Source organism: Coptis chinensis, chromosome 6 (genome assembly GCF_015680905.1).
Source record: "Coptis chinensis isolate HL-2020 chromosome 6, ASM1568090v1, whole genome shotgun sequence".
Lineage (NCBI taxonomy): Eukaryota > Viridiplantae > Streptophyta > Magnoliopsida > Ranunculales > Ranunculaceae > Coptis > Coptis chinensis.
Genome location: NC_141461.1, coordinates 96895672 through 96921849, shown reverse-complemented (window position 1 = coordinate 96921849; position 26178 = coordinate 96895672). Strand labels below are relative to the sequence as shown.

General features: G+C 36.2%; 3 protein-coding genes and 1 pseudogene across 4 annotated transcripts; 2 read left to right on the top strand and 2 right to left on the bottom strand.

Annotated features, from left to right (window-relative positions):
• Positions 1-5954: 5954 nt before the first annotated feature.
• On the top strand, positions 5955-12236 carry LOC147495851 (heterogeneous nuclear ribonucleoprotein Q-like). Its single transcript, XM_086564577.1, has 9 exons — positions 5955-6111; positions 7179-7637; positions 7737-7853; positions 7993-8133; positions 8253-8426; positions 10287-10494; positions 11362-11537; positions 11622-11707; positions 11813-12236. Exons 2-9 carry the CDS (start codon positions 7233-7235, stop codon positions 11952-11954), a joined length of 1449 nt encoding a protein of 482 aa, XP_086420703.1. The 5' UTR covers positions 5955-6111; positions 7179-7232; the 3' UTR covers positions 11955-12236.
• Positions 12237-15306: 3070 nt separating this feature from the next.
• Positions 15307-17269, bottom strand: LOC147495850 (glycylpeptide N-tetradecanoyltransferase 1 pseudogene; annotated as a pseudogene). Its single transcript, XR_015197795.1, has 2 exons — positions 17136-17269; positions 15307-16963 (listed from the first exon to the last, which is right to left on the bottom strand). The product of XR_015197795.1 is annotated as a glycylpeptide N-tetradecanoyltransferase 1 pseudogene (transcript).
• A 2161-nt stretch (positions 17270-19430) lies between these two features.
• Positions 19431-20381, top strand: LOC147495849 (syntaxin-112-like). The gene is made up of 2 exons (XM_086568481.1): positions 19431-19753; positions 20219-20381. The coding sequence occupies exons 1-2, from the start codon at positions 19431-19433 to the stop codon at positions 20379-20381; spliced, it is 486 nt and encodes a 161-aa protein (XP_086424607.1).
• Positions 20382-21134: 753 nt separating this feature from the next.
• LOC147495848 (pentatricopeptide repeat-containing protein At3g26630, chloroplastic-like) lies at positions 21135-21847 on the bottom strand. The gene is made up of 2 exons (XM_086568480.1): positions 21804-21847; positions 21135-21723 (listed from the first exon to the last, which is right to left on the bottom strand). Exons 1-2 carry the CDS (start codon positions 21845-21847, stop codon positions 21135-21137), a joined length of 633 nt encoding a protein of 210 aa, XP_086424606.1.
• Positions 21848-26178: the final 4331 nt, after the last annotated feature.

Sequence of the window (26178 nt, the reverse complement as noted above, 5' to 3'; positions counted from 1 at the left end):
TAAGGATTCAATCTCCAGAGCATAACGCAGATCTCCCCGCCACTCCTCCTTGGCGACCATAAAAATATTAGGACCCGACCCCAAAAAAATTGTAAAATCCAAGAGTAATGCTTATTCATGAAAAAAAATAATTTCATCTCATAGTCGGGCCGTTATATGTTGCATTTGGGTATCCCTAATATTCTTGAAAAGCGGGGTTATGCCGTTATGCCGGGGGGGGGGGGGGGGGGTCCCTAATTAGCCCTTTATAATAGTCCTTACTACCATGTTCTCATGCCATGCAAAAAGTAAACTACGTTATTACATCCTTCCAATAAGAATCAGACCTAAAAGAAAACTAACGGACTGCTCCAGGCAAGAATCTCAATCACACACCGCAGTTCCACTGTCTTCCACCTATGTTCCCAAGAACACACCCACGTTGCCAAAACAAAGCAAACATGGGTCAACAAAATGGAATTTGTTTGTATGAGTAGACTAACCACATATAAACATTTCCAATCTTTACTTATCCAACTAACACCTTAAATATATCATAAAATAATCATTCTCAGCTTGGAAGACAAGTAGTTCCGTCATCTCAACTGACATAGTTTCTTCCCAAGCAAAACTCCCATCTTATTAACTCGTTATAATAACTTGTTTTAAAAATTACGTAATTGAATTAAAACATACCTATATCCACTGTTGTATATGGGTAGGACCGTGTCCCTGCACAAAATATTATTAAGTCCTACCCTCCTGCAAAAGAAAGTTATAACTTGTATATAACATATTTAGATATCCTATCGGTATTCAAAAGTAAGCCCAAACACACTCGCATAATTAAATAAATTTCTCTTATCAATTAATCAATTACTTTTCTTATACACCCACCCTTTAGTACCTATTCCACGATTTGCACTCCACACATTTGCCAAATCACACATTCTTGTGTGCCTCTCTCCCACCGAATACCACAATATCATAGCCATCTCTAGTAGGGGTGGGAATTTGGCCCTAACGACCCTAACCCGGCCCTGACCGACCCGACCCTAAGCCCTATAAAGCCCTTACAACTAAAGCCCTCACAGAGTTTAGGGCGAGGGGCCGGCCCTAATGCTTCTAAGGCGGTGGTCGTGGCTAAGGTTTTGAAACATAGTCCGAACCTAACTAAGCCCCTAACCAAGCCCTAGTTATAATTTCACTATAAAATACACAACTAAAACTATCCAACTCCTTTTACATATTTTCAATTAAAATAACTTTGTCCTTTGTAATTTATCACTTACAGGTATGGGTACTTCTAATAACTTGTCTTATATCATAAAACTTGTAAACCTAATTGTTTCTATCTCACAACTCACGCGTACACCTCACAACTCCCCGCCTAACCTAGTAAGCCAAGAACAATAATGAGCATTGGGCACTAGCCTAATGAAAAATAGGTTGACGTCAAGAAAACTCATTCCATACTTCTTATTTGTCTTTGTGTTCTTCAATGTTAAATGTAATTTTGGTGAGATTTGAGTACAAGAAATAACGGATTTATGTCGATTGAAAGCTCATTCTAAAATGTGTCTTGTGCATTTTAACCCGTAATTTGAAATATAAATATGAGTCTCTATGTCTTGGTTTATTAGATTGTGGATATGCATTTTAAATTGTTGGACTTATCAAGAATTATTACTTAGATTGGTTGTTATTCAAATTTCAAAGTGGTGGGACTTTGAGTTTGCAAATCTTTGAAATTTTTTGTAATATAAATGAGTTTTAAAAGCGATCGCAAGAAAAGAAGAAAATATATAGGCCCGCCCGAATCTGCCTTAAAGCTAAATAAAGAGGGCTTAGGGTAGAGTCAGGGCTTGAAATTTAGACTTATGACCCGGCCCTATGGGGACTTTAGGGTCGGGATGGCCCGACCTTAATAACTGAAAGGCTTTAAATGTTTAGGGTCGGGCTAGCCCGACCCGGCCCATTGCCACCCCTAATCTCTGGGCTTTTATACACATATTTCACAACCTCTTTGGGCACCAAAACTCAGGTCATTCATGGCACATTCAATGAATACCTTAGGTCATTCCCACCACATTCAAGGAATACCTATCATATTACTAACGGGCAATTCATGGCACATTCAATAAATGCCCTGGGTCATTCCTGCCACATTTAAGAAATACCCAATCCTACATTCCAATGCACTCGAGGAATCAACTAACTCCGGTAGCGAATACCTTAGTTCCTACAGAGGCCGGTCCAAACAATCCGGTCATTCACAAGACATTCAATGAATACCTTATATATAGCGCTTAACGAGCCATTTATGGGCACATTCAATAAATGCCCACCTAACATATGACATCATCGGTCGTAAAATTAAATTCCAAAACTTGAAGTGGAGAGTTCTAAAAGGGTCGCGGTAAATTTTGTTTACGCGTTATTGAACTTTATTGCATATATTATTTCGAGAACGAAGGAATATCTTGATTCAAGTATTTTTTGTTTCTGGCGTTATTAATTTAAATGGATGTATAAGTGTCATGCGTTATGTATCGTAAAAAGGCGAAAAATCACAAGGCAGTAAATACACGTACACAAGTATATTTAGAAAGGTCTTAGCCTAAGTCAAACATGCTAATAGTCATATACTTATCCTAATAGACCAAATCATAATCCGAGTTAAAAGTCAAATTTGGGTCAACTGGTCAAAGTCAACACTGGTCAACAGTCAAAGTCAACCTGCTCATGGTCCACAACAGTCAAAGTCAAATCTGGTCAACTAGTCAAAGTCAACTCTGGTCAACATTCAAAGTCAACCATCCCCAAACTCCTCTAACCCAAAAGCCCAAAGCCTAAGGCCCATAGTCTAAACTTAAGTCTAAAAAAATAAAATCTAAAATTTAAAACATAAGCCCACCCACGATTTGGCTGAAGCCCAAATCGAATTTTACTGTTCATCTCCTTCCTCACAAAACTTCCACCAACGCCTCCACCACTTATGCAGCCACCACCGGCCATCCATATCTAACAAGAACCCAGCGGTTTGGTTCATGGAGAAAAACCCCATGTACCTATACCAACAATTCATGATTCTATTATACTGTAAAAAATCCCAAATCGACGCCATTAATGGTCTGCTAAAGCCTCACTCGCCGGAACACCACTCTCCTCTCAACCATACTCCCTACAATCAATTCTCATACCACCAAAAACAACTATCATACACATTTGATCGACCCTTCCTCCACACTAGATGGCGCTGCCATTAACGACCTTCTGCCACCTGCAACAGCACCCACCCAAACACCAATCGACCAAACCTCAACCCTATCCGCGGTTTAACGGTTCCACAACAAATACCAACACAACAACCTAAGAGTTCGTAAAATTTATACTGGGACCAAATTCAAATGACACACAAGAAAAAGGGCGTTTTGGGTTCGAGATTTACACCGAATAAACCGTTTTCAAGGCTTTGACAACCTCTGAACCCACAACTCTCCATCCAACCAATTCATGAATACATAAATCGTCCAGTTTGTTTATAGCCAACAATCAATTTAGGTTTATTCAAAGTTATATACTAAGTTAACACTAAATAGTATATCGTACTGACTAAACAAAGCATCATGTGAACAGTACCTCGTATCATGAAATCTACAGTAAACAAAAAAATAAAAACGTAAAATATCTACTCACAGTTTATAAACCGAACAGCGAGAAAAATCCCGAAAGACCGAAGTCAACTGTTGCACGAAAGGACGATCTTCCTCGTTCAAAACCCTTTCTTCTTTCAGTAAAACTCCCCCTTTTTTTCTAAAACTCTCGCTGTGTTTTTCCCTCAAAACTCTACATGAGAAACCCTTTATTGTTTTTAAAACTTCACCGAAAAACAAGGATAACTCTTATCTAGTTACTTACGGGACTTTTATCCCTAAGCTGATAGTTATCCTATATCTGGTTTATCTATTTTCATTATTATTATTATTAATATTATTATTATTAATAGGAAAAGCAAATAAAAGACGGAGTGTTATAATAAGGATTCAATCTCCAGAGCATAACGCAGATCTCCTGCCACTCCTCCTTGGCCAGCCATAAAAAATATTAGGACCCCGACCCCCCTCCCCCACACACACAAAAAAAATTGTAAAATCCAAGAGTAATGGTTGAAAAAATAATTTCATCTCATAGCTGGCCGTTATATGTTGGGGTATCCCTAATATTCTTGAAAACGGGGTTATGCGGGTGGTTGTCCATAATTAGCCCTTTATAAAATGCACGACTTCATACTTCAAAAACAAGTGTGCCTTCCTTATTTTCTGGTGAACTAAATGCATGACTTTGCAAGTCTGCCTTCTTTTATAAAATGCATAACTTTGCAATGTCATTTTCTTTAAAATTATAGCCACTAACCTTGCCTTAAAGGACGTCGCGCAAACATCTGAGCAATGAGATTATCTAAAAAGTAATCTTTGGTTGAAAAGCTAAAAAAATTCTGTTCCACAATTTATTTTTGCTTCTACACGATTGAAAATTGTACATATAAATATGACAAACTTAAACTTATGTTTGACGTGGATGAATTTTGGTTCATTAATGATCAGCCTAAAAACTGTGACTTTATCATCACAATAATCAACCAGTTACACTTTTTTTTGGTAAAGACAATATTTTATTGTCTGATCATTCTTGATTTGGGCATTTTCCGTCTATATGGACATTTTGTCATTTCCATAAACTAAGGGCATCTCCAATGGAAGTGTAAAATTACACCTCCACATAAGCGCCACCTAGGTGCGATTAGGATTTAACAACTCCACTTATACACTAATTTATAGACTATATATATCCACACTCTATAGCTCCCAATGGAGAGATGTACAAAAAATATATATTTAAAACTCGAATGTCACTTGGAGTGACGTTTGAGTTTAATTTAAAGAGGAACGTCACTTAGGGCTAGCGACGTCTGAGTTTAAAAATTAGAAATTAACACTTAAAAACTAAAGAGGGACGTCACTCCAAGTAACGTCCGAGCTTTTTAACAATTTGTATTCAGGTGGGGAATTCTCCACTTGCTCTATTAGTTTATTAACTACAGTTTACAATCTCCATTGGAAATAACTTTTTGAATTTAGAAGTGTCAACTTTACCTTTTATACTGTTTACACTATTGGAGATGCTCTAATAAAAGTCCATTTCATAATTACTACTCGGAGTCTCAAACATGAGGGTACCTATATTTTTGTAAAATGTCACTACCTGACTTCATTGCATAGGTCAGCACATGACTTGCCTGGATATTAATTAGTATTGTAATATATTACTGAATTATTAGTAGATGTACATGAAAAACTGATGAAAACGTGCTTTGACTTTAAACTCTGATCATATCATAAACTCCATGATTTCTCTATCAGCAAGTTGTTTTTTCATTGAAGGAGACAACCAAACAGTGATTCAAATTCTAGCAAACCATGCACCTTTTACTACGTTTGAGAACCTAACATGGCAATTAGAGTCCATTGTAACAACTTCAAAAATCTCTCTTAAGTTATGTCTCGCAGTATAGTTCATATGCATTGGATTAGTAAGTTATTTAACGGGGAGGCCCATGAACTTGCTAAGTGGGCTATGAGGTATCAAGACAAGAGGCCTCTTCCAAACTGTATTGCATCTCTAGATTGTGATTGAATGGCAATTTACATGCATGCTCACTACACAGTACATACAGTCTCGATTTTTTGTTTTTCGTGCAATCACTTCTAGGATGATGACTCAAGATAGCAAAGTACCATACGTCCATGACCATACACAAAACATCCAAAACATTTTGGTATAGTTAGTACAAGTACACAATACTATTGGGCCAGGGCCAGGGCCAGGGCCTGAGCCCAAGAAGATGGAGTGGACTACTCATATTGGGCTATTAGGGTGGGCCTGAATCGGTTCCAAAAACTCGGTCCGAGTCAGAAGTAAATCGTTGGAGAGCAAAGTGTTAGAAAATAGGGCTTGCCTACATTTGTTTCATAAAAACTGAACATTTCATTCAAAAGAACGACAAAAAAGGAGCAATCTTTATCCTTTATCTCAAAAGTTATCTCAAAAGTAGACTTTTAATCACTACTGGTAAGCTGACTACCATCTCAAACTTTCATTTTTCTGTCAGTTTCAAACCCAGTATGCAAATTCATGTTTAATTAATTAGTTTCAAGTATGCTTGCATGTGTCCTTGATATGTTAATCTTAACTTGTATATATGATTTTATGATAATATATGAATGCCCCTTTGGTTTTAATTGTGTTATAAGTTACTGGGCTCATTTGGGTTTTGTTGTATTGTGTGATTGTTATCTACAAGTTTAAATCAGAATGGTTTTGAATGTTTTATTATGTTTTAAACCATTTGAATGCCTAATTTTTGGAATTGAGGGGATTTTTCTAAAACAAGTGAAAGTCAGTATATGCGTATTTCGACAACCTTAAATGCATGTGTTATGATTCCTTCAAAAAAAAAAAAGGCAAAAAAGAATTGAGTGTGGAAAAGTTACTTTACATATGGGAGTCTTTGGTCTAAACTACTGCAAAAAAAACTGGGAGGATGCCGCTATGAAATTGTTCCTTTGTTTAAGAATAACTTGAGGAGATTTCAGTGTTTCATTTGGTTGTGTTATTAGTTAGAGAAATCTATGTTATTAGGTTGTGTTCGGTTCGATTATCCTGTGTGTGGAAGATATACGAATGGAATAACCAAAATATTGTTTTGTTTTTTGGATTTTGTTTATATTTTTTGTTAATACTGTTGTTTAAATATACGAGTTTGGGGTCTAAACTGTGGAAAATTCTTTTGTTCCTCTTGAACCTGTGGGGAATCCTCTTTGATTACCACTCTGATAATACCAACTTTTACCAGTTCAGCTAGCTCATGACTATCTCTTTTTAAGAATAAGAAAATCAATCAAATATCATTCCGAAAACATATCTCATAACTTTCGATCGAAGAAAAACAACAAACAAAAAGAAAAAAAGAAAAGAAAAAGCAACATATCTCATAACTCATGAATTCCTTCAAGATTCTTCATGCTCTACAATTCCTTCTGGCCTTAATACTGATCTTCTTGCCCATTCCATATCCATATTCCTCTATATGGCAAATGCTACTGGTCTGTGTGCTTCCCCGCGGTTGTCGTGTAAAGTTGCAGGTGGTTGAACTTGGTGAGTGATTGAAAAGAACCTAAACCTCAGTAGACATGGCAGAGGAAGCTTCAATGGTGGAACTGGAAGAACAGGTGGACCTTGATAGTGACAACTACAATGAAGAGATGGATGATGAAGTTGAGGAAACACTAGAAGAGGATAGAGTGGAGGTAGCTGAGGAGGATGATAATGACGAGCAAGGGCAACAGCCTCTGCAAACTGAGGATCTTGAGGAAAATCATTTACCTGAAAGCGATGGAGATCATGATGATGCTGATGAGTCTGTGGAGGATGAACAGAAACCCACGGAATCTGTTAATGAAGAAGACAAAGAGAAACATGCTGAACTTCTTGCTCTTCCTCCTCATGGGGCTGAGGTTTTCATTGGTGGGCTTCCTCGTGATGTCACAGAAGGTGATCTAAGGGATCTCTGTGAACCGATTGGGGAGGTCACTGAGGTGAGACCTATAATCCTATACCCCCTCTCTCTATGGAATCTATATGCTTATTCCCTTATCAAGATTTTCTCCCCTTATAATTTTGTAATGACATAACAGATCAAGTTGATTAAAGATAAAGATACTGGAGAGAGCAAAGGCTTTTCTTTCATTACATTCAAAAAGAAAGAATTTGCCCAGAAAGCGATTGAAGAATTTCAAAGCAAAGAGTTCAGGGTAAATCTATTGCTTTGAATTCAGTTTTTTTTTTTTTTTTTTGGATAATAACTTTGGATTCAGTACTACATTTTAGTTATGCTATATCATCATCATCTGGCTAATTAATCTCATTTTTATTTCATATTTTTGTCTGTAGGGAAGAACATTGAGATGTTCACTATCGCAAACTAAATACAGGTTGTTCATGGGCAACATTCCGAAGCAGTTGACTGAGAAGGAGTTGAGAGCAGCTATCGAGAAAACTTCTCCTGGAGTTGAAAGTATTGATCTTGTAAAGGTTAGAAATTTCAGATGACCTGGAGATTGTATATGCCTTAGTGCCATACATGATTACATGAGATGTTACTGCGGTCTTTATTATTTTTTAGGCCAATTCTTTTTTTAATTGCTTTGCAGGATCCACAGATTTCAGGCCGCAATCGAGGATTTGCTTTCATTGAGTTTTACAATAATGCCTGCGCTGATTATGCAAGACGGAAGATGTTGGACCCACAATTTAAGCTGGAGGGCAACACCCCATCTGTTAGCTGGGCAGAAACTAAGACTACAACAGATCCTGCTGCTGCTCAGGTACATGTCACAACGGTTAGAAAATGTGGATTTGAATCTTTGTGGAAATTCTATGTATTGTTGTATTTTAGCATTGTTGTATTTTAGCACAATTTAGGATTGTGTATCTTGTGGTTCATATGTCAACTAATGATCAAATTCTAGGGCTATTGATGGTTGTTTCTTGGTGGTTCCTTTCTTGTTGTAGATAGGTTATCTGGCCCTTTACTCTTTTCTTGTACATTTTTAGTTCTGAAGAAAGAAAATTTTCAATTTGCAAGTTAAACGTGTAACTAAGCAACTAATAAGATGAAAAAAATTATCAGTTAAACGTGTATCTAAACTATGGTCCAAGATTTTGGAAATAATTAGATACCCAGGATCATAAGAAGTCTAGAGAAGTGGAGGCCTACCAAAAAAATTCTGGCTAACATATGGTCTTGAGGTGATTACAACATGATTAATGGATCTCATTGCTATTCTCCATCTGGAGGACCCCCATTTGAATTATTATGTATTTAAGACTTAGCTTAGGGTCCCCAGAAACATTACTTGGTCTTGGGTCCTACTAATACAATTCATACTTGCACAAGGTAAGAACATGTAACTAAACGTAGAATTTACAAGATGATGTAGCTAATACCTCCAGGTCTGTAAAGGGATTGAAATTACAATTAATGGTACTGCAAGCATGGTCCTTAAGTGTGTCTTGCTGTGTAATTTTATTCCATTTCTTTTAGTAGAATGAACAAGTTTATTCTTTCAAATATTTAAGTACCTTATTTAAAAGTACTCGAATTTTATGCCATTGTTCATCCACTCTGTTGTTCTACCGTGCAAAAAATAATAATAATAAAAATAAAAAATCTTTCAAGTTTTAAGTTTTAAAAAGGATTAGTGAGAATCTTTGAATCATTTATCTTTTATTAGCAGTCATAAAAGTTTGTCTAAGTTCATATTTTTACCACTATAATGGTATGAAAATTGATGACCCAGTCAATTAGTTGGAATGGTGTATTTAGAAGTTGCCATGGCGGCATGACTAACTTCCTGATACTTGGCATATACTCTTCTGATTAAGATATTGGTGCAGAAACAATTTATTTATTTGATGAAAGTAGCATATCAGGATTATATTGCATTATGCCACGTTAACAAATATTTTCATTATTTATTTATTGTATTCATCTAAAAAGTCACAAAGGAGATTTACAATGAACATATATTGTAACAAAATTAGAAGACAAACACCAAATGTGCCATTTAGTTGTCTGCTGGGCTTATGAAGCCATCTAGGTGATATCTATTTGGTAGAATTCATCGGATCATTTTTTTTCCTTCTATGAAAGCTCCCAGATCCCAGGTGGCCTGGCAAGAGCCTTAACAATGCAAAATGCATCAACTTGGAGCCAGCTCAAGTATCGAAGTCAATTTTTCATCCTTGATCATCCAATATATATATATATAGTTTTCCATTATCCAAATTTTAAGTAGCATCATACCAACCATAATATCCCTAATTTATGTGTACGCTTTTCATCCTTGACTTGCTTTAGAAGTGAACTCATGTTTGTTGATTTTCCAGAAAAATATGCACACCAGTAATCACCCTCTTATACGTATGAGCGATGATTGAAAAAGATTATAATAGAAAATATATAATCCTTACGAAAAATTATCTTATTTGATCATAAAGACTGTTATTGGAGCCCGTGGCTTGCTTGTGTGTACAGGATGGTAAATAGAGATTATGAATAGCTATTATATGTCCTTTACGTGGAATTCTTAATGGAGTTGTTTGTGCTCCTCTCTATTCCCTTCAACCATCTGAACAATGTGTACTGAATTGTGCATTTGAGTATCTTTGCTTGAATTTCTCAGGTGAAGGCTCTCTATGTGAAAAACCTGCCTGGCAATGCTACAACTGAGAAGTTGAAAGAACTATTCCGACGCCATGGTGAGGTTACAAAAGTTGTCCTGCCACCTGGTAAATCTGGGCAGAGCAAGAGAGAATTTGGATACATCCACTATGCTGAGAGGTCGAGTGCATTGAAGGCTGTAAAAGAAACAGAAGTCTATGAACTAGAAGGTAATATCTTTGAGGCGGTTCAAGTAGACTTAAAAACAGCCCCAAAAGAATTATTCTGTTGAATTCCAGTTGAGTAGAGGTGTTTAATCTATTGCTGACGACTATAATTAGATAGATGGTCCCCAGACTGCTGTATTCCGATTCTATGAGGCCAGTACGGTAGTAAATTCTAAGCAAATAGCTTTGTTCATTTTTCTTTTTTCTTGTCAAGGATTCCTATTTCCTTACTTTTTCAACTAATAATTGTTATCATCATTGTTTTTTTTTACTTTTCTTGATCAAATATCTTAGTTTGCAAAAAGTGAATGTTTAATCACATGAATTCCTTCATCATGCAATAGTAATATTTTCCTCACAAGGATAACTTCAAAAATATGAGGGGGAAGGACTTAAAGCTTCCCCTACCATCTGTCACTGATGTGGATGTATTAATAATGTTTTAGTGATTAAAAAAGAAGATAATGTCGTTGGCAACTTTAGCTGTGCGTCTATGCTAGATTCCACAAACTTCTGCAGTATGGATAGGTTAGCACATTGAGCAGTACTGCACTCATCTGAGTTTACCCATGCAATTAGTATGTCAGGGCATTAATATGTTATTTAAACCTATGCAATGCTTCAAACTGAATTTGCCAGAAATTTCGGTTTCAAGTGGAAATGAAATTGCAAATATGAGTGCCATATTTTATCTTTTTCAAAGATATTATTTACAGGCAGAGCAGTTCCTTAATTGCCCCCCATTGTGCTTGTGACTCACATAGAAGTTTTCTTTTTGATAGAACTTAGAGTTTGCATAAAGAACATATGCAAATATTTGTTGACTCAAATACCTTGTGTGACCTTAAATTTATCTGATGTGAAATGTAGGCCAGGTACTGGACGTCTGCCTTGCTAAGCCTCAGAATGAAAAGAAGTATGAACAAGTTTCTTATCCCCAAGCACAAATTTTTCCTAGTTACCTTCCACAGCCTAGCTATGGGTTTGTTGGAGATCCCTATGGAGCTTTAGGGTCTGGATATGGTGCTCCTACTGGTTATCAACAGGTGGGTTTTGTAGTTAGTACTGTGCACTTTAGGTGTACAAATTTGAATCCATGTCATAGCTAACAGATTTGTACTTGTTTGCAGCCTATGATATACGGCAGGGGACCAATGCCATCTGGAATGCAAATGGTGCCAATGGTTCTCCCAGATGGTCAGATTGGCTATGTTCTGTAAGTGGCAGTCGAATCAATAGGGTTCTCTAGCATCAAGTTTGTTATGAACGTAACTTGGGTTGCTTTAGTTATCCATTTAATAACATAGTGCATGTTGTGCAGGCAACAGCCAGAAGCCCAGGCTCCACCGCCTCTGCCTCGAAGGCATGAACGTAGGAATGACCGAGGCAGTGGTTCACATGGACATGGAAGTCCTCCCGGTCGTGGTGATGGCAGCCGTGGCAGAAGGTATCGCCCATATTAGTGGTATTTAGTAGATGATTTGCTAATGTTATAATTGGACGATGTCTGCGAAATGGGAAAAGACAAATTGAACTCTACATCTATTGCGCGAACTTGCTAGAATTCCCGCATCTAGCCAAGACTGAGGGAATATGAGAATTGAGTCGACTCGTGTTATTACGGTGTAATTTCCAATTTTACTTTCTTGTGAGTTGTGATATCATCGTTTTCCTTGTTTGACATAACTAGAGATTTCGGTTTTTTTGGGACCTAAGGAAGCTACTGAGCTGTGCTATTTATGATCTGTCTCTGTCTCTGTCTCTCTCTGTCTCAGAGAGCAATAAGGCCAAGTAAATACTGACTGTATAGGTGCTAATTTTATACAACATGAGATGGGCTCGACATCATTGTTTACCTAGTTTACCTGCAGCTCTCTAAAAATTGCATTCCTCTGATGTAGGGTAGGCACAAGTGTATAACTGTATTAGTGAGTAATTGATTGCAACTTTGCTGTGGTCCGAACGGCTAGTGAAATTTGAAAAGCTTTCATTGCTCTTTAAATTTAAATTTGATTTTAAGACCATTGCCCTACACATTTTAATTTGATCTCAAGACCTTGGTTATGGTGTAGAATAGTTGGAGGAACCAATGGTCATGGTCTCAAATTTCATTCTGGAGTATCTACACCCATCTATGTTTCAAATCCACAAATTTTCACGACCTCGATTAAAATCTGGCTAAGTAATTCAGTATAGCAGAAATGGAACAATTAAGCATTAATTGGTCTCATATGAGATTCATGGTTATCAGGTAACAGTATCCATCAACTAATTCATGGCACGCTCTTAATAAAACCGAGCCTAAACTCGTTGTTTAACATCGTCTGCAACTTTACTTGTGCTATAAAAGTGTGGTGCTTCAAGCAGCAAGATTGCGAAAGTTTTAGGAAAAATGGTTGGATGTGCAAGTGTTTTGTGGAAAAGATAGTTGACCATCTAGCCGTTGACGCAGCATTCACTTGATAATTTTTCAAGCTTCGAATGAAGATTACCTGCTACTTCATTTGTTGTAGCCTGTTTGCCTTCGAATATAGAATGTGTTATGTGTAGAACTGGCAAGAGATGCTGCTTCTTGTTCACTTGTCTCTTTAGATTGAAGACTGAACCATTAGTCTCTTTTTAGGGTTGATAGTTGCTTGAATAAACCTTTTCTTTTCGCCATACGATGTATTTTAAATTTCACAGCTTTGCACAAATTATCACAAGATTTCCTTTACTTATTTGTTTCTGTGATTTCCCGTATACATTAAACATTCAATGCTGTACATACATAGACTATTTAAAGAACACTTGACGTCATGAACTTTACCAAAGAACAAAATAAGTTATAGATGATCTTCATAGTTCATACCAGTGTACAACTACGCATTGCTTAGATTCTACGTCAGTTAGAAGCCCAAGTCGCATAGTATTGGCCTATTGGGTACAGAAAGCGAGGGGAAAAAAAGGGTAGGTACAGAGACTCCTAACAAACGGAGTTCATTGCGTCTAACGAGAATTTTTGCAACCAGTAACTATTGTCTGCAGTGAAACTATGATAATGGATTATTCAGCATCTAGTACTTGGCGCAGTGATTAGTTGCCCTCAGAAATGCAGGCAACAAACTCCAGCCAGGGCAGTTTTACAGGAACCATATAGAGTTTTACAGCTCCATATACAGTTGCAATGGAGCATATCCATTGATAGTAAGTCCTTTATCAAACACATCATCAGACCCAATACTTCACAAGATGGCCTGATATGGCTAGGACATAGTAAAGGCACTTACTCAGTGAAGTCAGCATATAGGCTCATCAGTTCAGAGTCTACATTTGCATCCAGTTCCTCTTTAAATCTCAACACAGTCAAGAAGTTATGGAAACACAAAATAGAAGCCAATTAACAGCTCTTTCTATGGAAACTTTACCTCCATTATCTTCCCACTGGAGATCTTCTTCATTCTAGGAAGTTTAAAGGTGACCTGACATGCTGTTTTTGTTACAAACATCTTGAATCTGATTTGCATCTCTTTTTTGAATGTGAATGGATCAAAAGATTGTGGTTTGACTCTGCTGCTGCTGTTAGAATAGAGGAGTATAATTATGTGGACTGCAGACAATGGATAGACCGATAGAGCACTGATAATGAAGGTCTCAGTCACAGAGGTTTGCTATGTCTTATAACAGTATATGAAATTTGGGAACACAGAAATTCAGCTAAGTTTGAGAAAACCCCTGTTTGTCACAAAGATACGAATGCCTCTGTTACATGGTCTAACAACTTGAATGCTTTCAAGTCAGAAGTTCAAAGGTCTACAGATGTTACAGTACAACTCAGCCCTAATGTATATCCTGACATGCACTCCTTATTCTACTGTGATGCTGCATTTGACAGGTCTAATTGCAATGGAGCTGCTGGGGTTCTATGCAGAAAAACAGATGGTTCGATAGTAGGTGTTGCCTTCACAAAGTTTAAAACCTCCAGTGCCATGCAAGTTGACTACATTGCTATTGAGCTAGCATGTAAATTTATGGAATTTCTCTCTCCTGAAGCTGCTATTCTATATGGAGATAATCAGAGAGTCATGACAATAATCAAGACAAGTGAAGATCCTTCAGACTGGACCTGCACCTCTATCATGAGTGGTATCAAGTTTCATCTTAACTCTATGCATTTTCCTATTACCTGTAACTGGATAAGTAGAACTCAAAATGGAGAGGCTCATTCTATTGCCAAGTGGGCAATTAGATTTTCAGGAATTGAGTCTCCACCAGAATTTTTGGTATGTAATCTTAAATATTTTGAAACTTAATATATGGATGGATGGGATTATCGGGAAAAAAAAAAGATAGAAAGTCCGTTACAGTTAGAAGCCTAAGTATACATACAAACGTGTGCCAGTGCTCTCCATTGGCGTATAATGGGCTGCCTTGGTTCCTAATTCCCACGAAACACATGCATAACGAAATCTAGTTTGGACCAAAGATCTCATGAATTAAACTGTCTTCGGGGAAAATGATTCACTACCAAAACTGAGGGCAAAACAAACTAAGTACTTTTTACCCTGAGAGGTCACCATCTCAGTGAAAACAGAATTTACAGGACTCTAGTTCGTGATGTAAAATAGCATTCAAACCCTCAAAAAACTGCAACTCAAAGCATCTGTTTGAGATAGAATATCAAGACCTCAATTGGAGGAGAAAACATGAACCAGCAATAATTAAGCAGTTGAATACAAGTAAAAGCAAAGACGCAAAAGCTCAAAAGATACAGATAAAGTGGTATTGACAAAAATAGTAGTAAGTAAACCATTCAACCAGAAATATAACCAGTAGTGTTCATAACCACAAAATATATTAATTGAGCTAGAGAGTGCAAAAAGACAAACGGTTATCATGTCAGGTGTACCAAATAATATCAAGAAGAATTCCCAACCCAGACTTATTACAACTCCAACCACGCAAGTGCAGGCCAAACATCGTAACATTGCCTGAACTGTCTCAAGCTAAATGGGAAAAACCACAAAAGGTTACATCTCTCACACAATCGGAAAAACTGTCCTTGTCATTTATAAGAAAACAAAAATAACACAAACGAGAATGCATCTCTCCCCTGATTCAAGAGCCACTGAAACAAATACTCCAGCTAATCCATACCAAAAATTAAGTTTGAAAGAGCCGAACTACAAGAGGACAAGGCCAAGCTCAGACGGTTTCAAGGCCTGACGTAACCTGTAATTGTAGAGATAATAATGAAGCTGTCCATCACCTGGTCCGAATTTCAAATCCTTCAGGAAAGACTCATTGTGCATGACATCTAACGCATTAAAGACATCATAGTCGTTCTGCTTAGCCACAATAAGTGCATCATTCATCAACTGAAGCAGTGGAGTCCTTGTGGAGATATTGTAGTACGAATAAGCAGCCTTCAAAGTAGAGTAGTTTGGATTTCCCAGGATTGACGACGGAAGAGTGTAGAAACTGCAGAAATCTGTAATATCATGAGACTCGGGGCTCTCAACCACGAAACTATCAATAACATTCTCAGTTGGTAGAAGCAAATGCTCAACTTCATTCTCATTAAAATCCGGTGCAACAACAAACTGCGACAAGTACTCCCTAAGAAGACGGGTAACAGCAGGAACATCATGCAGCTCCATTTTCCTGAAACCTGGTGTGATGGTTAATTCCGGTAATTTATAAAGCTTAATAGTCCGGCTCATTGTCATTCTCGCACCAAGCCTGGAAAACCCAACATCAATAAGTTTCTTGGGGTTCAACGACCTATGCCAATACTGACAAGTCGCAATTGGTGTAGGCAAAACCACACCAGCAGTATAAGCCGCTTGCCATATATTCTCCAAATGAACTCTCCTCGTAACCTCCTTAATCATAACCGGTGCAAGTCTCTTCGATCTAAGCTTCTTATGAACACACAAGAAATTGATCTCAGCCATGTTAACAATCTCATCACGAACCCGAATCCTAGCAGGCACACCGGTAATAAAAGCAACCAACTTCTTAGTAGCCTTAACTCGAACCCCAATATGCCAATTCTTGAAATAACCCGGAGGGTGAAGTGACCAACGAAGAAACTCCTTCGAATAGTTAAACCTAAACATATTCTCATCATCCTCAACATAATTATTCGTAAGTAAATTATAAACCTCAGTACAAGTCGCTTCGGACCCAATGTCACAAGTACTCCATTCATAAAGACTAGGTAAATTATACGGCTCTTGTTTCACTTCCTCCAAAGGCGAAGCCGGTTCAATCGGTCCTTCAGGTAAACTGGAGTCACCTAAATCTTTGTACTGCCCAACAGGTTGAGTTTCCCAAAACTTGTGTTTTTTCGCAATGGAAAGCGAATCTTGAACTTTTCGAGATATATTTCCAATCGAAATCTCGGTTTCCGATATTGGGTTTGTGTCATTATTTGATTTTGAGTTCTCTCCTGGTGAGTTATTAGTCTCTGAATCACTACCAGCCATCTCTATTATCAATTAAACAAAAAATTAAGTATAATGTTAAATAGCATGCAATAGTTAGATTTTTAATCTATAATAATGGTATAATTTTTAGTAACATTTATTGGAAATTAAAAAAAAGGGCATGTGAGTAATCAATTGAATTAAAGATCTGTATATGAAAGATTGAAAATTTACCTTAATTGAGCTTGTCGATCTGCAGAAACACTAGCCGGGAAGCTTTGGATGCACCGCCACTGGTTTTTGGAGAGAACAAAGTGAGAGTGGTCTACTCAAAATTCTCTTTCTTTTCATATATATTCTTTATTAATTATTATACAAAAATTTGGCTGGGCTGGGTTTAACTAAGCCCGATTGGTTAAACCCGAGTTTGTTTGTATTGAGCTTGGGCTTTTGGCACCTATCTACTATCTATATACTAAAGCAGAGACTTTTAATGAAGGATTTTCTCTCTCCTATGTGGCACTATAATATGAGAGTTAGCCTTTTCTCTCTCCTATATGACACTCTAATATGAAAGATAGTCTTTTCTAATAGCATACAATCTCACATACATGAAACCTCTTTGTAGAGTTTGAGTGTATTTATAATTTTTATATTTGCAGAGTTTGAGTGTATTTCTAATTTTTATATTTTGAGAGTTTGAGTATATTTCTAATTCTTATATATTTAATTAAATATATATCTTAATATTACAGCTCCCACAAGAAGTATTTTTCAAGCTCTATTAAAATTCCACGTCATCTCCTATTAAAACGGGAATTCCTCTCTTATTAAAACAAATTCTACCAATTCTAATTAAAGCGGGAATCATTCTCCTATTAAAATAAGAATTTCTCTCCTATTATTATAACGGGAATTCCTTTCTTATTAAAATAAATTCTAGTGCTTCTAATTAAAGCGAGAATCATTCTCCTATTAAAATGAAAATTTCTCTCCTATTGAAAAAGAAAAATCTAACATATCTAATTAAAACGGGAATTATTCTCATATTAAAACATGATCTCTCTCCCAATTGAAAAAAAAAAAAAAAAAAAAAAGGGTTTTTAAAACTTAATTAAAACAATTTGTTAGAAAATTAAAACGGGTTAGCGACTAAAACAGTAGTCCCAATTTTCTAAAAAAAATCTAAATATTTTTAAAGATTTTTAAAAGAGCATTCTTGGGCCTACATGCTTAGTATATATATATATATAAAAGCTCGTGCACATTCTCTCTCCTCACCGTATGGCTCCATTTTACATCCCGAGTAATATGATTGGCTCCTAAAAAATCGGATAGAATAATAATTAGTGACACCTCTCCAAGTTTATTTAAATCTCCCTAATCTATTCTTAATTTTTTATAGACTCCTCAAAGTAAAAAAAAAAATAATAATAACAAATTAAATAAACCTTATACACATTCTACCGAAAACCTATTACCGTATTCAACATTTCAACCCCTAGTCTTTTTTCTTTCTATCCTGTCTAAAAGAAAACCTCAAATCTAAAATTTTATTTTTTGATTTCCCCCCAATCTAATTAAGTCTAAAGAATATGTAGTTTTTTTTTTTTTTTTTTTTTTTTTAAAAAAAAGCATTCTATTCTATTGCAGCAACCAGTCTTACGCTTATGGTAGAACCTTACTCAATTATTTGAAGAAGTCAGTGCAGTAAAGACTGAGATGGAAGCGATTTCCACTCTACTTCTTGATCTTCAAGAATTAAACTAAGAGACGAAATTGACACACAGTGCCAAAGTCCTTCGAGGGTTAAGAGATCGAATGGATTCTAATATGGTTACTGTCCTTCGCAAGGCAAAGATCATTAAAGATTGGAATCTCTTGACCAGTCTAATGTAGTGTTGACCATGTCTTCTTCATGAGCTCTAATAACTTATCAATCTCATCAAGAACTAAAGTCTCATCTTTATGGTCGAAGACTGAGCATGGGAGAGAGACATACATGTTGATATTGAGGGGAAAACCATCTGCCCAATGACAGACGTTTGCAGTAGTTCCATTAGCAGTTCTCCATGATAAAGATATGACGCAATTGCATAAAGTTCGCATAGTTTCAGAGTTCTTTCAAGTATTAATGGACTTTCATCTCACTTCCATGAACTATTTCACGAAGCCGAATAGCATAAGGATTTGACTTATCTAATGGAATGGAAGGGTATCGGACAAGACCAGCTTCAAGAATCTTGAGTTGGCGATTCTGCCATAGGTGATACTCTTGAGCATCACTTAATTGAATTCAGAAGGTTTCAAATGGCAAATGAGCTCAAGTGGGAGGATTATGGTCTATGCTTTCCTTCCCATCTGTTGAATGTAAGACAGAAATATATAGGGGATTACTTAAGTAACAAATTCCAAACCAAGGCATAAACATTTTACAATGAAGAAACAAATTATTACTATAGTGAAGGTAGTCCTGTTGATAGGACATGGATGTCGGTCACAAATGGTCTAAGAATCAAACTAAGAGACATGATGAATGATTTTCAGGCATTGAGAAACCGGATTGTTACAAAACATAAAGAAGGTCTGAAGAGGAGGTATTATAATGCTACTGGTAAAGTAGCAACTGATGAAGAGATTGATAAGTTGGCATCTATGAATGGACAAGTTAAGGAGTTTGCTAGTCATACAGAATTGGATTTAGAGAATTTGGAGAGGCAGGAAGCAATTAAGGAGATTCAAAGGAGTTTAACTGAGTTACACCAAGTTTTCCTTGATATGGCAGTGCTGGTTGATGCACAAGGTGAACAAATGGATGACATTGAACTCAATGTTGTAGCCAATGCTAGAGTGTACATCAGTGGTGGTACTAATAGGCTTAGGGTTATATTGACATACCCCCCCCACCAGTAGTTGCAATTAGGATTACCCCCCCATTATAATTGAAATTAGGATTTCCCCAACTTGATGATCAAAAGAAGTCAACTAACGATTGGACGTCGGTTGACTAGTCAAGAATTGTGAATTGTCATAAATATCCTTTTTCTGTTGAAATTACGAAATTTGCCATGGACACAACTCAAAACCCACGACTCGAAATTAGACACAGTAGTAAAACCCATTTTCTCAAATAGCATAACAAACCATCGAGTAACTTCGTCTTCCTCCTCCAATTGAAATTTTCAAAAACGTTTTTTGTCAATGAAAAATTTAAAGATGGGAGGTGGTGATGGCTCAAGTTCCAACGGTTGTTTTAGATAATGGTGTGGTGTCAAATGAATTTCTGATGATCGGAGCTGGGGTTTGTTTCATTATAGTGGTGCTGCTAAGGTTGCGAAGGATCTTATAATTGGAGTCGTACTTGTTAGTCCAAATGGAGAGTACCCAGATGAGATAGAGAAAGAGAAGTTGGTTTCTACACTGGAGAAGTGTGGCATCAAGGAATGGGAGCTTTATATGGCTGATAACTGTTTATATTAAGATTCATGATTTGACAATCTTACTTTATTTAGTACCAGCAGTAGCAGGTGGTTGCATTTGCACCGTTAAACAACCCACCCCAACTTCTTCTACTCCGTCCATTTCAATTGGCCTGCTATGTGCTACCACCACCTTCTTATAAATTCTAAAATTTTGATAATATCAGACCGTATCCTAAAAAGTTGATACTTTGAAAATATTGTTTAAACATGACTACATGAGACAGGACACCCAAGCTGTGAAAAACCAATGTCTCGGTACATTTGAGTTCAGACTTGTGGTTCGACTTACTTCCAGTAGAGCAACACGTATGTTGTATGCAGTTTTTCTCCGTTCCAAATTGAAAGTAAAAGTAGATAGTTGCCACTTTGTAGTGGGTGTTTGTATTTGTGTCTTTGTTGTTAATAAGGGATGCCAATGTGCAGATATTTCACTCGAACACCTCAGTGTAAATGCAGTTAGTTACACATAAAATACTAAATGGTGAGAATCAGTCTTTGACAAAATACTAAATGGCCAGCAAATCAACCAGGCATGTGTAGCGTCTGCCCTTCGGCTTTATACCATAAACCCTTTCCATTGTTTCAAAGTGCCTAAAGGCTTTATCAACAAACCCACAATGAGAACAAAGCGAAAAAGAACTACTAAGAACGGAGCTCATTAGACCCACGGTGATCTCCTCTCCATCTCTTCAAATAGATTAAAAGCTTCCTCTGCAAATCCATTTTCTGCAAGTGCTTGTATCATAGCAGATCAAGAGACTTCATTCTTTCTCTGCATTCTCTTAAAAACTTTTCTAGAGCTCTTAATGTCTCCAGATTTGGCATACATATCAGTCAGTGCGGTGCCAATGAAGACCTCGTAGTGTATTCCAAGTTTAATGATCTTACCATGGATATCCTTGCCTTTCTCTAGGGAAGCCAAGCTTGCACAGGCACTTAGGACACTTGAGAAGGTGAAACCATTAGGATTTTCCCCCGATAAAAGCATCTGGTCAAATACTTCTAACACCTTTTCACAGTACTCGTTCTGTATATAACCCGAGATCATTGTGTTCCAAGAGACAATATTCCTCTTTGGTAACTGCTCAAACAACTCCTCAGCCTCTTCTAGTTGGCCATTTAGACTATATCCCGAGATCATCGAATTCCATGAAATCACATTTTTCTCCGAAATAGAGTCAAAAACTCGCCGACCATCTTCCTCCTTCCCACATTTACTATACATGTCAATCAGAGGGCTCCCTATAAAAACCTCCCTCTCCACCCCACTTTTTATCATATGCCCATGGATATTCATTCCAAGTTTCAAATCCACAAGACTAGCCGATGCACTAATAATGCTGGAAAAACACGAAAGGTTCGGTTTGAACCCTTCATGTATAATTTCAATGCTTCTTCGGCATCACCATTCTGACTATACCTTGCAATCATTGTACTCCAAGAAACTTCATTTCTCTCTGGCATCGTTTCATAAACTAACAAATTCTAAATTCTAAACTCAAACAGCAGTTATTTGGAGTTGTGGGCTTTGAACACGGCCTATGGCAAATTTTGTAATTTCAAAAGAAAAAGGGTATTTATGACAATTTACGATCCTTAACTAGTCAACTGACTTCCACTGTTAATTGACTTTTTTCCGTCAAGTTGGGGAAATCCTAATTTCAATTATAATGGGGGTAATCCTAATTGCAACTAGTGGTGGGTATGTCAATATAACCCATAGGCTTATTTATGCTAATGCTATGAAGAAGAAAGGAGGTATTTGGTGTATCTTGGATTTGGGTCAGCTTTGTGGCTATCCCGCTTTTGATATGCATTATTAAGGCGCTACTTGACCGACCGAGGAACCATTAACTCTGCATCTATGTTAATTGGGTAGTGGCGTTTCGTTGATGGAGGCTTCGGTTTGCGTAATTTGTTTTAGGTGAGATGGATGGGGGCATAGCTTTATTGTTTTTTGGTCTATGGACTTAGGTACAGTTCTAACAGAACCAGTTAACTATTTCAATACTTAGAGATAGCCAAGATAGGCCTTCTTTTGATATAATATGATTTATTGGGGTACAATACGAGTAGAATGTCCACAATTTTTGTTGACTTAAATATTTTGGGTCTCTGTTGTACTAAACTTTACAGGGTTTAGTTATTATCTCTATGATATATTTTCAATTCCCTGAATATTTCTCTGAAAAAAGTTTACGTAATCCAGGAATCTGTTGCGTAACAAAAATTAGGATATGGGTCGTGTCCAATTTGGATTTATACCTATTGATCATGATGCAATGAAATGGGTTTAATGTGAAATGGGTTTGACAGTTTTGTAAATTCGAGATTGAATACTTTATAGTCATGATGATTGTTGAATAGACACGTCTTAATCTGTTAGATGACAAAATGTGTTCAAATGATATTAGTAGTACCAACTATTTGGCTACTGCCTAAAGTTCAAGTATTTTGAGGTAAAAAACATTGTAGTTTCATGGCATTAATTATTTATATTTGGGTGTTTCATTGCATTATGAGTGGGTTTACACACACCAAGCATAGTAGCACTTATACAAGTATGCATTGGTAAGTATACAATATGTATTTTCACCCTTCAAAAACTAGCTCATGTTCAACATTATAGGTGCATAAGAATGCATTGTAGAATGCATTGGTAACTTTATTGTAGTCATGGTAACTGTAATAATGACCGATAAAATATTCCAAAATACCGTTGACTAACAAATCTCCAATTCCATTCTATCTTGCTCTAATGCCTCTGTAAGATTTCCACATAATTATAGTACAAGTCTGGGGAAACCTTCCCATAGGAATAATTGATTCGAGTGTTTCAAATTTGATTGAGAAATTGGACTTAATGTTTTGAGTTTCACAATTAGTAATGGGAAAAGGGATTCCTGTTCCACTCTTCTTAATTTTTATGGTTCTCTGACTTTCTCAAGCTTTGCTTTACTCACTATGGGAAAAAAGGTCTGCAGAACCTCGCCAGTTCATCTCCGCATCCATGGAAATTCAATCTAATCAAAGGTATGGCTCTCTATCTTCTTCTTAATAACATCAGTATGCATTAACTATTAATAATAAGTTCTTTATCTGTTCTAATTTAAATACCTCATTTTTTTTAATTATTATTTATCTTTTTTATTCTTTGTTTTCTTAGACTTTTCAGTGTTTTGAATTGATTCACTTTTATTCATTGCAGTAGCCAGTTAGCCACTGCCTTCTTTAATTGCAATTAATATTTCTATGTATAAAGCCTCCTCCAAAAAGAGCAGTTTTCCTCTTTAAGTCTAATAACGAGAAAGCTTTTGGAAACCCTATCGAAAGGAGGTGATCAATGCAATAATGAGTGCATATGATGCTTTTATTTCGATTCCAACTGGAGGTGAAAAACCACTTACTACCAGGTAACACCAATGGTTTAGAACGTATTTATAGAACTTTTACTCCGTAATATGGTTTGTCAGGGGATCAATTCAACAATGCAATATGGTATAATGTGCACATGTACTATTCTTTATAATTATCCCATCAAGTGGGTGGTTGATTTCTCTAATTAGTGGCATTGTTTATGAAGGAGCTTTAGGTTCCTTTAACAACAGTCAGCTCTTTCTAAACTCTTATCCGGATTCCTGGGATAAATACTGCTATATACCTAAGTTACATTGACACAAATATGTGTGTCCGTATCTGACATGGATTTGAAGTGTTTGACACGGCAAAAAAAAAAAAAAAATAAAAAAAAAAAAAAAAAAAAAAAAAAAAAAAAAAAAAAAATATATATATATATATATATATATATATATATATAAACTGAGGTATATTACATACAAAATGTGTCTGTGTGTGTCCGACATGGATTATTTGTGAAATATGGCGTGTCCATGTAACATAGCTATATACATACCAGATATTCACAAATATCGTTGAAATGAACTAATTAAGTTATGAAGGACCTGACGTAGTTAAGGAAGACATTTGGGGGTTAAATTGAACTCTTAATTGAAGCTTACTGATAAGCTAGATATGGTTATGGGTTGGTCAATTGCTTACTGACGTTAATATATTTTTTTATCAAAATGCTTATAGGATATCACGTGGTACATCAGGCTTTGTGGAGAGTTAACACATACATACATAGTAAAAGCTATCATATATAGATGTTTCACTATAGCTAGCATCTTAGTTAAATGGCCATCCAAACGTTGTTTGGTATATAGATGTTTCACTATAGCTAGCATCTTAGTTAAATGGCCATCCAAACATTGTTTGGTATATAGATGTTTCACTATATATAGCTAGAATCTCAATTAAATGGCCATCCAAACATTGTTTGGGTAAGGTACATAAAAATGGTTTTAGTATTCTTTCCTTATCTTTTTCTTTTTGGTTCAGGCCATATTCCGTATATTTGCTTTTGACGGACTTCAAATATAAGTAATGAGAGGAGTTTCTGAATTCTTTGGGAAAATGGATCTTTGAACAATCTTGATTTAATAAGGTATAGTACTATTTGTATCTAATGCCATTATGTTCTTTAAATTTTTTATATGAAGTAACTAATCTTGTTTTAATATCACTTGCATCATCACTGTTAACCCTCTTCTCAATGTCCTCACGGCTTGCCATGTCCGTTCTGGACCTATTGTGAATCAAAGCATACCATTCACCGATTAAATTCTTTTGTGATGCAGGTAGATTCAATTCACTTCAGGGGGGGAACAATGAGAAGTGTGGAGCAAGGTAGCATATTGATTTTGAGAGCAATGAATTCAACAGCCATAACTGAAGAGTGATATATAGGGTTGCCTTTAGATATTTCTTTTTATACTATGTTGGCGTTTAGTATGTTTGTTTTTCTTTATGAACTACAGTAATTACTATCACAATGCAGCTTATTGCACAAAACTACGTGCACCTTTCAGTTGAAGTGTTGTAGTGCAACGTTCGACAAATGCTATTTTCGTTATGGCTCCATTTGTATGGATCTATAACTTTCCAACAGCTCATTTTTATACCAAAAATTTGGTTATCTGCAAAGTTCAAACATAAAAGAAGAGTTGGTCTTTATATATACTTGAGGCATTTTAGGCCTTCGAGCAAGGATTTTTTTTTAAAGTAGGATATAGAAAATGTTAATTTCTTTAAATATTAATTTGCATGTCCGTAGGTCAATGAGATTGGAGAACTATATGCCTTTGATACCAATTAAAGTTATTATATATATAGCTTTTTCATATTTCTTTTTATGATTCCATGTGTATTCCTTTTTGTAGATCTACTAATCGGAGGAATGAAGTAAATTTTCCCTTTGTAGTTAGTTGCTTATGTTTTAAGTAATCTGATCTTAACTTTTAATCTACAGTTAAACTTGGGATTTTTCGCTAAAGGACACTTTGTGCACAGTCAACATGTCAATAAATCACGAGGGAAATGTATTTTTTACCTACACAGGAGGAGGGTCAAAGAGATCAATATTGTATTAGGAACTTAAAGCAGTGGAGATGGGACTCGATATCGGTGTGCAACCAATCATCAATAAAGTCTCTGTCTGTTCAAACTCTCTTAGGAAAATTTAAATTATCAAAAGTTCAAGAGGTGAATATTTATTCATGGTTTGATTTTTTTGGCAAGCAATGCAACTAAACCTCAGCTATTCTTCATCAGTTATTCATGTTTTTCATGTCTCCTATAATGTTATGCCTTTCTTTTCCTTCTTCTTCATGAGTATTTTTTCTCTCCACTAGTACTCAATCCATTACTTATAATGTTTTTGTGAAAAATCAATC